General features: G+C 43.1%; 1 protein-coding gene across 1 annotated transcript; it reads left to right on the top strand.

Moving 5' to 3' along the window:
• Positions 1 to 1,150: 1,150 nt before the first annotated feature.
• On the top strand, positions 1,151 to 13,915 carry REC114 (REC114 meiotic recombination protein). Its single transcript, XM_078879788.1, has 6 exons — positions 1,151 to 1,465; positions 4,624 to 4,713; positions 5,713 to 5,805; positions 7,941 to 8,126; positions 9,325 to 9,402; positions 13,739 to 13,915. The coding sequence occupies exons 1-6, from the start codon at positions 1,151 to 1,153 to the stop codon at positions 13,913 to 13,915; spliced, it is 939 nt and encodes a 312-aa protein (XP_078735914.1).
• Positions 13,916 to 15,015: the final 1,100 nt, after the last annotated feature.

Below are 15,015 nucleotides of genomic sequence, written 5' to 3'. Positions count from 1 at the left end.
CGACTCTCGATCCGAACAGGCAACTGGACATCGGGGACAGGTTTGTTCGTATCTCTGAAAGTTCGTAAGTCGAATGTGCGTAAGTAGAGGAGTGTGAGTGGGGAGCGGACGCGTAGTGGTTAGCGCACCGACTACACCACGAACCCGGCGACCCGAGTTCGTTTCCCGTTCAGAGCCAACCGACATCGGTGGCGAATATCTGAACCGGTCCTGTACTTCCCGTAGGTCTACTCGGCCTTAACTGACGAGCTGGTGCGGTGTAAAACAGCATTAGGGAGTGTTAACCACCTACGCATCCGTGTGCTGTGCCGGCCTTCATAGGTAGGTGCTCGCTCACAAGGACTTTCCCCAACAGCCTGTTAAAGAGCTACACGGAGGGGGATCGTTGTCCTTGGTGGTGAATTTGGTGATGATTAAGTGTGGGTTACTGACTGACACGTGGACGTTTCCGAAGACTTCGATTCGTATTGGCGCGGTTGCTGCTGCTGGTGATGGCCAAGCAGTTGTGTAGCCTCCGACACTGCAACGTGACGAGCCTCATGGTGCACCTAGCCTGGCACGAGCGCCGTGGCGACTCAACCGCCACCCAGTGGCGATCTTGCGGCTTTGATTGTTGTTGTTGGTGGTGGTTGTTGGTGGTTGGTAGTGGTGGTGGTTGTTGGTTGTTGTTGTTGGTGGTGGTTGGTGGTTGTTGGTGGTGGTGGTTGGTAGTGGTGGTGGTTGTTGGTTGTTGTTGGTGGTTGTTGGTGGTGGTTGTTGGTTGTTGTTGGTGGTGGTTGTTGTTGTTGGTGGTTGTGAATGACACTTGGGCCGCCCGCTGTTCGTCGTGAAAGGTTCGTTCACGCTGTACCGCCCACACCCTTCACGGCGTTGCGATCAACGTTCGGCAATTCGATTCGGCAACAATAAAGCAATTCTTATTGTAGTAATTAATAATACTGCTCGCGAAAGCCTACGCGTTAAGCGATTGTAATGTTCTTGTGCACGGGGCAACGCCGTGAATAGAGCCCCCCCCCCCCACACACATCCTTTGCGTTAATCAATATTTGGTTACGCCGGTTCACCTCAACATATTTTATTAGTCAGTCCCGAGTTTTTAAACTCCTTCGTTTTGAATCTCACATCGCGAACCACCCAGGCCCAGCGTGTCATGCAGAGGAGGAACACTTTGAGGCAGGCCTTTGGCCAGGATCCCGCTGCGGGCGAGGCCCCGGGGCCTACACCTGAGGCCCCCACGGCTTGCTCCTCACGGCCCCTGGGACCGCCGCTCAGGGCCCAGGGCTGGGCCCTCTCCGCCTACAGCCGCCTCGTCCCGGGCCCCGTGGCCCCCAGGCCTCCCGGGGCCCTCGGGCCTCCCGGGGCCCCCAGGCCTCCCGGGGCCCTCGGGCCTTCCGGGGCCCTCGGGCCTGCCGGGGTCACGGTCGAGGCGGGCGCGGGCTTGCTGCAGAGGGCGGCAACGTGGATGGTACGGATTATCGTGCGTGACCACCACCACCATCATCGTCATTGTTGATACTCATCAGCTTCATCGTCGTCGTTGTTAGACTCATCAGCAGCATCATCATCATCGTTGTTGTTGTTAGACCCATCCATTAATCATCGTCGTCGTTGTTGTTAGACCCATCAGCAGCAGCACCACCATCATCGTCATGGTTCAGACCCATCATCATCATCGTCGTTGTTGAGACTCATCATCATCATCACCATCATCGTCATCTCGAGCATGTAACATAATCGGCACCAGAAATATTGTCATCGTCGGCATCATTGTTTTGGGCAGCAGCATGCTGTAACAACTAGTTACCAATGTTAAACATCACCACAGTTATTGTATCATGACCCATACAGGTAATCATCGTCGTTATCACTGATTACCACCATTCTTAACCGCTAGGATCTGAACATCATCAGTAACACCGTCCTCGGTTACACGTCTACACTCGTACCAACTCCATACCTGTCAATTCCTTATCAGTGCTCTACCTTATTACAGACAAATTAAGATCTTAGTGGTCACCCCGTGCCCCTTATCATTCTCAACGTTCATCCTACAGTCCCATCACAAGGGAGAAACACAAACACATACACCACAAGCGTGTTTTATTGCCAGTATCGACACGTATGGATCTGAAAACTAAATTTATCTGTACAAGAACACGGGGTAAACCATAAGGGTTGACAAGCTCATCATCACCACCATCGTCATCTTCATTATCCACGCCGTCAGTATTGTGCATTGGAATAGAGCATTGCAAATCAGTAATTACCAAGCACCCTTCACGAGGACTTTGCATCATCTAAATCGTTTTAATTTACATAACCGCACTTGTCAACACGCGTTCTCGGTTCTCAACATTTGTGATATTAATCACGTAAACAAAGATGTTGTTTACTGAAAAAGCCAAGCTATTAAGACGTGTTCAAGATAGTATCGCACGGACTCCCAATATCTTTGGTGGGCAAGTTTGCATCATTGACTAAATCCGCAGTACATTTTAATTTGTTCTCTACGCTTTGAAGATGAAAGGGAAGATGATTTGGAAGAAAAAAACCCAATGCGATTAAACAGCTATTGTGTCGAACAAATGTTACATGGGGGGGAGGGGGGGGTGTTTTGGTGGGGAAACTTCCTTGGGCAGTGTTAGTAGCAAAGTTGGTGAACATCTTCGCCTAGGATATGGGGGGGGGGCATAAACACTTAATAAACCGCATTGATTTATCGAAATTGTGCAATTTCCCGCGGCTACTTTGCTCCGCGCTCGGCGTTTTAATCATAGGGCATGGCGTGTTTAGTGAGCGCCGTTTTAGTTCATTTCTCTTTACACTGCCAACAACAACGACGACGTTAATTCACCGCTGTGGTATTAACCCTTTCAGAGTATTTGTCGATTTACATCTTTTTAAACGTGTGCTTTGAAACGCTTGCGCTCCTGGTAAAGAAATGCAGGATTAGTCAATTCTATATATTTTTAAACTGGATTCAAATATCAGATAAGGTAAGGTAATTGTTATATTCATATTACATTTTTTAGTGTGCACTTAAAGCCAAAATGTAAGTCGGGTCCTGGGTGAAGACCCCTCCCTCCCCACGTTGTCCTTCATTGGTGGGGGGCTAATGTAGTGGGGGGCTAGTGTAGTGGGGGGCTAGTGTTACTTTATTTCAGCACGCTGGTTAGTGGGAGTTTGTGAAGAGGGGGCCCAGGAGGGGTTCAGACCATCACTCGTGGGTCATGGAATATAATTGAACCGCGGTGGCGAGATGTTAGATCCCTCGCCTGGTATAGAGGAGGTCGTGGGTTCGATCTCGACCCTGACGCTTGTATATTTGGAGTTTGCGTGTCTCTCTACATGTAGTCGTGCGGCTAGTTCCTTGGGATCCTCAGGTTTTCGCTCCGCATTTAGAATCAACATGCGTTTAGGAGTATTTGGCTGCTATACATTTCCACAAGTCACAATGTTGAACTATCAATTGTGCCCAGGTCGCTTCTGGAAAAGAGCAATATAGCTCAGTAGGTCTAACCTGGTCAAATAAATTTTTTTTCGTTTAGTTCAGAACCAGCAGGGTCAATTGCGCAGTGCGCTAACCATAAACCACTGCTGTACCTGCACCACCCCTCAGCACTATGGATGCTATAATATTGTGGTAATTTTACTGAAGTGACAATTGGTTAATTCTGGATGGCAATTTACATTTTTCATCTTCATGTGTAGACATTCACGCATAGTTAGATTTTTCCCCAAATGCAGCTTAAAAGTGGTTATATATTGGTACAGCTTGTGGCACCTATTGCACGTACCCACACAAAAGTAAACATTTTCAGATGTGTCCATCCTGATCGACACTGCATGGCAGCAGCCTGTGTTGTCTTCCTTGGTGTCATGTGGATGTTCTCCTGTTTGGGCGCTTGGGCTGTTTGGGTTACCTGACAAGACAATTTACCAAATGTGGTATGGTGCAAATGAAAAACAAATTCTGCTTCCGCACCCTAATGTTGAGTGAGTGTGCATTGTTGCACCAATGGGAGTTGGGGTCAGGTAAAAGGTTATATCTGAAAGAGGACATGTTCAAATAACACTAGTGTTCATCTTCTTGGTTTTTTCGGTAAAGTCACATAAATTGGAAATAATAAAATAATAAAAATAAAACATAATAAAATAATTCTCACGACGTTTCGGCCACAACGCAAGCAGCCGTCCTCAGGTGAAGAACAGGTCTGTCAGAAAGACAGCGTCTGATCTTGGTTCTTTCGATAACAGACGCTGTCTTTCTGACAGACCTGTTCTTCACCTGAGGACGGCTGCTTGCGTTGTGGCCAAAACGTCGTGAGAATTATTTTATTATGTTTTATTTTAATTATTTTATTATGTTTTATTTTTATTATTTTATTATTTCCATTCTACGTGACTTTACCGAAAGAACCAAGAAGATGAATTCCTGCGGTCACGAAAGCTTTAAATCGAAACACTAGTGTTGCAGAACTCTTTAAAGTCTCTTTATAATCCACCTGCAATATTATTCCCAACAGCTTTTCTTTAATACCCTTGCATTATAGCCAGGCCATATCACTTTCTGTATACATAAGACTTACCGAAATAAGATGAGATGAGTGTCTATTCGTGCAGGATTTTGAATGCTCTGACAAGCGGAGGAAGCTTTTGATGTCCATCACCGAGTCTGGTAATTTGTCGGTAATGGATGGAGAAACTGCACTGGTAAGAACACACTAGAATTAGGCAATTGATGTAGTGTGAAGATGTGAAATAACTCATTTTCGTTTTAAGTACGCACATAATTTCACCAAATTGTAATTTTCAGTCTGCAATTAATTTATCTTATTGTCTATAAATGGTGATACCCATTTGATAATGTGTATAACTTGGTGGAAATGGCTAAATGCTTTCCCAACTGCAAGTCCATTCCTTTGAGTTGGTGGGACCTGATGCCAGATGGTCCATCATGGACATGTATTTTTAGCACAGAATAACATTTGGCTTTTTATATTAGCTGACAGTTGAATTTCAGTGTTCACTACTGAGAAACATACACCCTTCCCGCTAAGGCTACATTTATATTGTAAAGTCAACAGAGGTGAAAATTGGAATATATGTGTAGAGTTGTTGGTGGATGTTAATGTTTTTAACAGTTAATCTGTGAATGCTGAAGGACATCTAGAAGTCAATCTGCCCATATTTTGACAGTCTGGTACTTTTCTTTCCCCAGGCTACAGTTTTATTTTAAATAACCACGTAAGGCAGAACAAGATGTAACTAAGAGGTGGCACAGACTATACATGCCATTATTTATTAACGTGTTATTGTAGTCATCCAGTGGGATATGTCAAATGTGGTATAAAAAAAATACATTTTCACAGCTCATTGTCAATCCAGAGTTGGACAAAGGGCTCATGCTGCCTCAGTCATGGGGTGTAGGTGGGTGAAGGGAGTTCAGACAAAACTTGCCACCAAGGCCCGGAATAAAACTCAGGCCGCCAGTATTTATAGCGCAGTAGTACACTAACTGCTAAATCACCGCTCCACCACACAATGTTACTCTTGTACTATAATTGAATAATGTAGTTTCATGGGGTTTTAAGTTACGACAAATGACCTAAATATCTTAAACAGTAATTGCTTGCATTATTGTATTTTAGTTTTTTTTTTACACACGTGCCTACATTTCATGATGTGATTAATGTCTCTTTCTGTTTATAGGAACAATTTTCCATTTATCAAGCACCGTGCATGACAAACTTGTGTCATGTCTTTATAAAGGAAGAATGTGTTTTCTTTTCAACACAAGTTAAGGTAATTTTATTTAATTGCCTTATTTCTTAACCAGTTCCAATTTGAGTGAGCAACACCATGGAAAAGTAACCTCGGAATAAAGCGTATAATTGAATAATAAAGGATGATACAATTATAGATACCCCACTAAAATGTTTAGAAATTAAACTGAAAGCATTTTATTCCAATCCATGGTCATTTCTACCAACTCAATCCACCGATTAAATCTCTGTAACACTCTCCCCTGCAAAATATGCAGCTATTGCTTTCACAATATTTAATCATTTGTTTTAGAAAAAAGTAAGGTCGTTTGAAATAAGTGGCATATCTCTAAATGGATCGCCCTGTATATGTTAGAAATACAATAAGTCGGCAAAACACTTGTGTTAAGTAGATCACTTTTTTTCTTGGTCATGGTGTAGTGGACATTGCTATTTCATCAGACCGTTCGAGTGACTGCAGTATGTCCCTAAGCATTGGTGCGCATCACTAGCCAAGATGTAAAGGGTGTGGGGATGTTGCCATTTCATTTACGAGCCAGTGAGAAGAGATTCCAAAGCAATCAATTATAAGATGTGTTTGTGCACATGGCTACAAATTACAAGCACATACATAGTGTGTGGGCAACATCTGGACATTTTTGGAGGCACAAGAGAAGCAACCAATGTGTAATTTAATCAAAGTCGTTTTGGAAACCCAGACTTGGCATCACAGTTTCAGCATGTATTGTATTTGAAAGTAACCCCAAAAGGGAAATGGCGTTTTCATCTAATTCCCATGCGTAATATGCTGGATTTTAACCGCAACACGTTGTGTTGGAGATCACATTTTGAAATGCCCCGCATTGTACAAAATGTTCATATCGACTGTGCATTTGGTGACAATGGAGCGCGCGTAGGTTTGTTTTTCACAAAGCCAACTCCACCCGAAATTGATTGAAATGGTGTTGATTGATGTGATTTAAATGTATGAGTAAATGGAAGCAATTTGCAGTCTTGTTACAGTGTCTATTACTCATATTTCAGTCTACTGTGGTGTCTGTTACATGTTTTATTCGTTGTATTTATGTAGACAATTTATAGCTTCTCTTTGTTGCTGTGTATTGGCTGCAGAAAAGCAAAGGTAAAGTTGAAGGATCAGGTTGTTTGGCATGCGTCCAAAGTATTGTACATTAAAAGATCGCTGTCTTATTTCAAAGATTGAGTATGCATTAGTGGAACAGTGCCATTTCTTTGAAATTACCTTTGCAGTCTAAATAATTCCACAATGGATTTCAGGATCTCGGCATGTGGTCAAAAATGGCCTTGGTTAAAAGTAGAATCTTAATTTTGTAGCAGTAAACACATCCAAGTACTTTATTTCAAAGCCGTTTAAGAGAGGTAAATGTTTAATAGTGAATTTACCATGTTAAAAAAAATAAAACATGTATTGCATTTAATTCAAATTTCATGCTTGAGATTGTTTTCATAAAAGCCTTTGAAGCTGGCGGCAGTTTGTAAAAATTATAGATGCATTGTGATTTAGACTGATAAAAAAACAGTTATTGATTTGACCATATTGTATCGTGCATTTTAATGTTTTATATAATAATCTGTTGTTGTTGGACAGGTCTAAATGTTTACATTTGCATTTAAAAAATCATTGAATTTAACCCTTTTTAATACTGTAAGATATTCTAAGTTCAAATAAACTTGACATTGCTACAGCGGTTGCCGACCTATTCGGTACAAAACAACACAATTCATCCTCAATATAGCTTCATTGTAACAGGCACAAATGTTTTAAGAGATGTGTTTGCGCAGCATACTAAACAGTTAATATTCTACACGTTGCAAGAACATTTACTTTTTTTAAAGGTATTGTGGTAGTCTTATAAATGATTTTCCAAAACATTTTCCGGGTAAGATTTTACACTACAGTATAGTTATTTGTACAAAGGAGATGTTTTGGTTCGTGGTATTGACCTTTTTTACAAAGCCTTCCCACTTTTCAGCTATAAAGATAACTTGCAATCGGCACTGACCCCCCAACTTTTACGTGAATTTGTGAACTCCAGACTGGTAAACTTTCAAGAGCTGTTTTGTTTGGTATTTGACTTTGCAAAGTGAGTTTGTCAAAACTGCAAGTCACGTGTTGTATTTTTTTGTAACCCTTAGACAGCAGGGCGGACGTTTCGAGTGAAGTTGTACGGAGAAACCAAAGAGCAAGCCCTAGAGCAGTGCTCCAGCTGTGTGATGGTCCTCTCTAACTTCATAAGGGTTCACAAGATGACAGCGGTGCCTGCGGAGAAGCAAGTTGGTGGCGATCTCACGAAGCCACAGCCTGTGACCCATCATCTACTGGTAACCGGAAACCTCCATAATTGAGGTTTTTTGGGTTAGATGGCGTAAATATAAATGTGTTGTTAATCACGCCACCACCCAACACAGCCAATTAGGAAGGTTTGCTACGTAAACAAAACATGCCAATTCGTTACTAGTACAGCACACCGGTGTGTTGGAGAGTAAACCCACAACGTTTACAATTTGAGTACAGCGGTTCGTCGGTAATTACAACTAACATCAAACGACAGCCAGATTTGTCTGTGTCGGGTGGTGGCGGGTTTAACGACACGTTTATATTTACGTGATCTAATAAAAAAAACTCTTATGGATAATATAGGTCATGAAAGCCGACGTGTTAAACGAAACGAAGAGCTGTTGGTTCACATTCCAGTAAATAATGGTGACACAATACAGCTTGCGCAGTTATTCCTTGTAATTTATACCATTGTGGTATAATTTATAATTTATACCATTGTGGTATAAATTATTGACAACATTCAAGTAAGTTATGCATTGAATGTATAAATGAGAAAAAAAATCGGAGCACATTATATGTAATTGAGGTTCAACGTTATAAACAGCTTCTTCTTGAGATATTTTAAATACAATGTAAATAAATGTTTGATAGTCTTGAATATTTATTTTTAATTGTACTAAAGTGAGACAGATTTTGAATATTTTAATAACTGACTATTTCAGTTACTATATTCATTGAGAGTATCAGTGCTTGAGATAGAGCCATAGGTATAGCTTGTAATATTTGTGTTGGTGTACTGCTTTGAAAATCTAAAGGTCACAATTTGGTCTACCAGCGTGGCAGTGAAAACTTACATTTATCACACTATTCACTTGCAATCCAGAGATCACCAGCTCTATTGATCAGCTGGCTCAGCAGTTGAAACAGTGGGCAAGCTTCTTAAATCTCCCCCGCCTCTGTCCACCCGGCTGTATAAATGGGTACACCACCGTTAGTTGATCGGCAAGTCGTGTGTGCTGGTGTAAAGTGTGGGTACTGTCACCTCTTACCAAGGTGTCTTGCCAGCGTCGAAGAGTAGGCCAGTGTATTTTCTAAAACTCCCTCTAGTGGAGGCTATTTTCTGCCAGCAGTGCAGTATGCAAAAACAAATTTTCAGGGATACAACCTCTTCCTTCTACCATTACCTCTTTGCAAAAATGCGTTGAAACGGTGTGTGTTTTTATTTTGTTCCAAATGGAGGAACCTGCTCGGCCCACTGGGAGTTTGCCTCAAGTGCACTTCTCAGATGGCACTGCATCCATGAGTCAGCTTGCGAAGGTACATGTACAGCCTGCTTTTATTATCAATCCACTGCTGCTGGATGGGGGCCTCACCCACACCTTGTGGATCGTAAGGGATATTTAACCATACTTCACACACTGCACTGTGTGTGTTGGTGAAGATGGGCGGGGGGGGGATTGCAGAAAAAACGATGGACAATGCTGCATTGTTAGAATGTATGCTCTTTGTAACTCACATTGTTTACTTGGTTCTGTTACTTCGCGGCATAGTTTACTGTGTGGTCATACTCATCAGCTGTGGACTTTTAAATAACTTCCTTTACCACCATGTGTTTTTTTTATACGAGTATGATCCTTTCAGTTATTCCTGAATTCAGCAATTAATAGCAACGTACCAATGTGCCTAAAGAAGACTTTTTGTTTTGGGTTTATTAACTGCGGTGACATACAGATCATGAATACAGAAATTGACAAAACATTTATTTTAAATATGAAAATATGCAACAAAACCGATGTCGAAGTGGATGTTTGGAAATACATTGAGAGATAGGAAAGGAACACACGGATCAGAAAACATACGCATTGACTGTTTATAAAACTAAGCAGACTTGGACACGACATGCCACAAGGAGGGGTCATGTATGTATGAATGTTGAACTTCTTTCGCATGGCACGTAGCCAACCGTGCTAATCGGAGGTGACTGCTCGTCCAGACTAAGGACAGTGGTAGACAAATGAGGGAGACGCACCCAAAGACGGTATCAATCGCGTGAGCGATGAGATCAGCTCGTACGTTGGAGCTGGCTGGATTGTGACATTGAGAGACCATGAGAGATGGTGACGGCTTGGGAAGGCCTCCATCCACAAGTGTTAAGTTATGGCTGATGATAATTCCTCCAGGATAAATATATATAGCGACTGGTTACGATCCTTTTAAAGTCTGTGACATGTTTTTGCATGTTAATTGAGTGCAGTGTATCTGTAGAATAAATCGATTTTTACTGGTAGGAACCACCTGGTTCCACCAGCCCACAGGGGAATATTGTGTCCGTCCGTCATGAATCCAAAAATGGGAGGGGTGGGGCTGGGTGGAGAACGGAGGGTGGGGAGGGGCTGGGTGGGGAGGGTGGGGCTGGGTGGGGGGTGGGATGGGTGGGGCTGGGTGGGGAGGGGTTGGTCATCCCGTGGTGCCCTTATAAAACTCAACGTTTAACCTACTCACGCCGGCTTGTGCCCGCCCTCACAGTCGGCCATATTTGCGGAATACACCACGCCGCCGTTGACCCTGGCCATTGACCGAGCAACCCAACGTTCCTACCAGCTCCCTCCGCATGAATGTGTTTTATGATCCTGATTATACACAACCATAAGGGTTACAATCGTGCTTCGCAGTGCCTGTGTGGAAATTCAAGTACTCAAAAGACTTGGCAGCCAGAGAGACAAGTTGTGCGATCCCGTAGTTGTAGATGCCTGTAACGATTTGTTGAGGGCAGCGGCTAACTCAGTGGCAGGCAGGTGATCGCTGAAGGTGACTCCTGCAATGGATGTGATGAAAAAATATCGTGGACATAAAGAGCAGTTCAGGTTTCAAGGGTTTCGTTTTTTCCCCTCCAATGCTTTTTCCTAGTAATGTGCATACATTAAAACCCGTGTGTTTTTAAAAAAATTTAATCCATTTTGAGCAAACATGCTATTTATGTTACGGAATTCTTCATCAACTGTTGGAAAAAATATCTCTGAAATGTGGTGCATGAATTTGTGCTGCAGAATTTGAATGAGTGCAAGTGGCACAAGGCTGTAGATTTTATTTTAGCGGCAACCCCTTTGCAGGTTGTACGTGTGTGTGTACGCAAAGTTAAAAGGGTATGAAATTAAGTCAATTGTAAACTTCAAAAACTGAGCTTTCTTGGATGCATATATACGCTGTATTTTTATTGATGTGGTGGTGACTGTGCGGGCAAATAACAATGTATCAATGCATGGAATTTCAAGATTATTTCCTAAAAAGTTTGTTTTATTCAACCTCTGAACAGAGATATAAGTGCCAAGTTGATGAAGGTGGTGATGACCATAGTTTTCCCCCTGGCATTCATGCCCGTGTAGAGAATCGCCACTGCCGTTGAAGCCAGCCGTCGGCTCAAAGCCGCAAATCAGTGGCTAAACACGTGTAAGTTTAGAATTTATTCGAAGGGCGTGCACATTGCTCACTTGGACGTGCTCTGAGGATGGCGTTGTGTAAGCACGATCTGACAGATGGTTGACATGAAGAGGCGTTCTCTGTCGGTACAGAATTAAGCAGCTCTGCTGTTGAGCATTACACACACCGCTGTTCTACCAACTGCTGCTGTGGCTGTGCCAATGCATTGGCCATCAATTTACACGTACTATATTTACGCAATTGATCTGATTACACTTTGGTGTGCGCTTTGGCTGAGTTTTGTTAACGCTGCTGTAAAATGAGACCAGAGCGTGCGTGAAGCATTGAGCGGGGAAGACCGTTGCTCCCAATTGTAAGTCCGCGCGGCCTTACAACTGTCTAGTGTTCACGCGTCTAGACGGAGCTTGTGCGCCGCCTAACAAAAAGTCTTCATTGTAAAAACGTGCAGTTTTGAAAACAGAAAAAAAGTGTACTGCATAACCGGGATTATACATGCATGGCGTATGTATACACTATATATGTTGTACGTGTACGAAACATTGTGTCCCTGCAATCCATTACAATGGCATTTAGAAATCTATCTTTGTCTCTTAAAAGTCATTTCGGAGCCAGTGAAGCAGTGTGGTGCTAAAGCCATAAATATTCTCCCAAGAACTGCCGACCTTTCAGTGTCCTGGCCACACCGTGATTTCCCATCTAGCCAGAAGCAGATGGGAAAAAGTCTCTTCAGTAATACATTGCCGCGGTGTGGTGTGCTTGGCTGCTCTGGTCAAGGTTTGGTAAATGATGTGTTCAGCGCTGTATCGTCCGAAACCGCTTGTGGGTTACAAGGTTCGGTGTTTTACGGTGCCGTTGATTTAGCCGCAAGCCACGCGGCCTGAATTTACATCGCATCGTTCAATGGTGTGATTTACATGATGATGCCACAGTGCCACATGGCAATGTTGTACAGCACAGTATTTAAAATGATTTATGTTAAGGATGCAGCTGCCTCGTATTTTAGAAAATCGCTTTTTCCTATCTTTGTAACATGGCAACACAGTCAAGCAGATTTGTATTAAATATACAGTGGGGCTTGTATGATAAGTTTCTGAGCTAAATGTAACGATGAGAGCATTAAATTTCGATTTAAAGCTTTCATGACTGCAGGGATTCATCTTCTTGGTTCTTTCGGTAAAGTCACGTAGAAGGGAAATGATAAAAATAAAACATAATAAAATACAATTCTCACGACGTTTCGGCCACAACGCAAGCAGCCGTCCTCAAGTGAAGAACAGGTCTGTCGGAAAGACAGCGTCTTCACCTGAGGACGGCTGCTTGTGTTGTGGCCGAAACGTCGTGAGAATTGTATTTCATTATGTTTTATTATTATTATTTTATTATTTCCCTTCTACGTGACTTTACCGAAAGAACCAAGAAGATGAGAGCATTGTTGTCCTACTTTAGTATTCGTACTTGTGCTAGGTATGAAGATAAACTGACATTAAGCTGCACTCGGTGATGGTGTCGCCTAAAAATACATTGAGGAAAGCAAGGAAATACAATGTCGGCTATCCTTCCACGGTTTTTTGGCTCCTCCACAGAGCGAGCGGCTCTCAATCGTAAGGTTTGCGAGTTCAAACACTGGTTTTGAATCAGCCCATCGCCTGTAAAATAGTTAACACTTTGTGGAGAAGTCAACAGTGGTTGTCCTATGGATTAGCCTGCCCACCCCATATCTGTAAACCCATACGGTTTACCCGTATTCTTGTACAGGGAAATTGAGTTTTGAGGTCTATACGGCGTACAGCCGTTTCAATACGGGCACATTTTTTTGTCAATTTGTTTGTGTTTCTCTCCCTTGTGATGGGACTTTGTAGGATGAACGTTGAGATTGATACGGGGCACGGGGTGACCAATAAGATCTGAATTGGTCTGTAATAAGGTAGGCACTGATAAGGGGTTTACAGGTATACCACCCCGCCATAAGAATGAGGAATTTTCACCTCTGGCTCGGTGCTATAAATGGCAGACGAGCACTGCCTCACCGCTCATTTGGGCAGGAAATCGCTTAGACTTTTAGTTTCGTCTCAAGATCCTTGATTTTGACTCGTGCCAAACAACACGCGGCGCAAGCAACCCGAAAAACACATCGGAGAGCAATACAGCACACCCGCGAAGTAACGGATGTGTCCTGTCATACCCTCCTCCGTTCCCTGTGGTTTTTCATTGTCAGCTGACATCAGGTGCGGCCACGGCACCCTTCAGGCCCCTGGCATCGCTGCAGTCGCCCAACTTCCCCGCGCAGCAGTTGGGGCCCTTGCTGCGACTGTGTGTGCTCGATCCCAACTTCATCGCCCTCGTCGAGCGTGTGGAGCAAGAGCTGACCAAGATCATCGCCGAGGATCCATAAAGAGCTCCCGGGAAGTTGTATTTACTCATTCTAGATTTGAAGCTTTCGTGACTGCAAGGATCTTTTAGCCCCGCCCCCCCCTCCCAATACGTTCCATTCACATTCTGATAAGCTCCCCCCCCCTCCCCCTTAACTTGTATTTAAGAACTTGCATCTTGGAATCCCTGCCTCACTTGATACAGCAAATCTGGCTGTGACGGTCCCACCTGATGACGGAGACTTGTGTTGCCTCCGAAACGTCGTGATTTTTATTATTTTATTTTTTATTAATTTTTATTTCATTTTTTTACCTATGTGACTTTACAGAAAAATCTAAGAGTTTGTATTTACTCAATTAGACCATTAGCACGATGAGGATGATGATGCTTTCCAAGCATTAGCTTCTGGGCCGTAACCCTGAATCGCAGCCACACAAACCACGGCAGATGCAGATACTGGATGATGCACAAGATCAAAAACTCCAGTGTGCCGATTGTGGTCACCCAGAACGTAGAACGACTCAATGCCCGCTGATTCACAAATATACCAAGGAAGCATCACAGCAATACACCACTCCGCTGCTCCTGATGCGATTATCTGGCTCAACCACCTCGGTGTAAAATTCTAGTTGTTGCTCCGTATCAATATCAGCCATCCGAAGAAGTAATTTATCCTAAATGTAAGATTAACATATAGACGTGCATGTAAGTTGTGTAAATCCTAAATAATTAAGAGGAAGATCGGATGTATGCAAGTGCATGAATAGGTTTAGAGAATAGATATTAATGAAAGAATGGATGCATCTTACGTGCACCCCTGGTAACATTTTGACGGCAGGTCGAGCGAATGGTGTGGCGTACACCTCGTGATTGATAGAAATTAATTGGTCCTCAATCTCTCATCATAGCTCATATCTGGTCACTCACAAATGTGTCCTTAACCTTACATGTTGGGGAAGGACATTTGACAGTTGTTAAGCTTTACAATTCATGGTTTATGCCAGTGACATATGTTCAGCTGAGCTAAAACGATTTACTCACCCCTCCACCACATATCCACCTCCCCCCCCTCCACCTGGCGATTCGATCATTCGTCGCAATTGAGGATCAATTCAATAATTG

Source organism: Lampetra fluviatilis, chromosome 3, assembly GCF_964198595.1.
Source record: "Lampetra fluviatilis chromosome 3, kcLamFluv1.1, whole genome shotgun sequence".
Classification (NCBI taxonomy): Eukaryota; Metazoa; Chordata; class Hyperoartia; order Petromyzontiformes; family Petromyzontidae; genus Lampetra; species Lampetra fluviatilis.
This window is presented reverse-complemented; position numbering and strand designations above follow the sequence as displayed.

Bases quoted from the DNA above. Each gene is read 5' to 3' on its own strand.
- REC114 (XM_078879788.1), top strand. From the start codon at position 1,151: ATGCAGAGGAGGAACACTTTGAGGCAGGCCTTTGGCCAGGATCCCGCT. The intron at 1,466-4,623 runs GTACGGATTATC...CTATTCGTGCAG, and splicing joins AGAGGGCGGCAACGTGGATG to GATTTTGAATGCTCTGACAA. The intron at 5,806-7,940 runs GTAATTTTATTT...TGTAACCCTTAG, and splicing joins TCTTTTCAACACAAGTTAAG to ACAGCAGGGCGGACGTTTCG.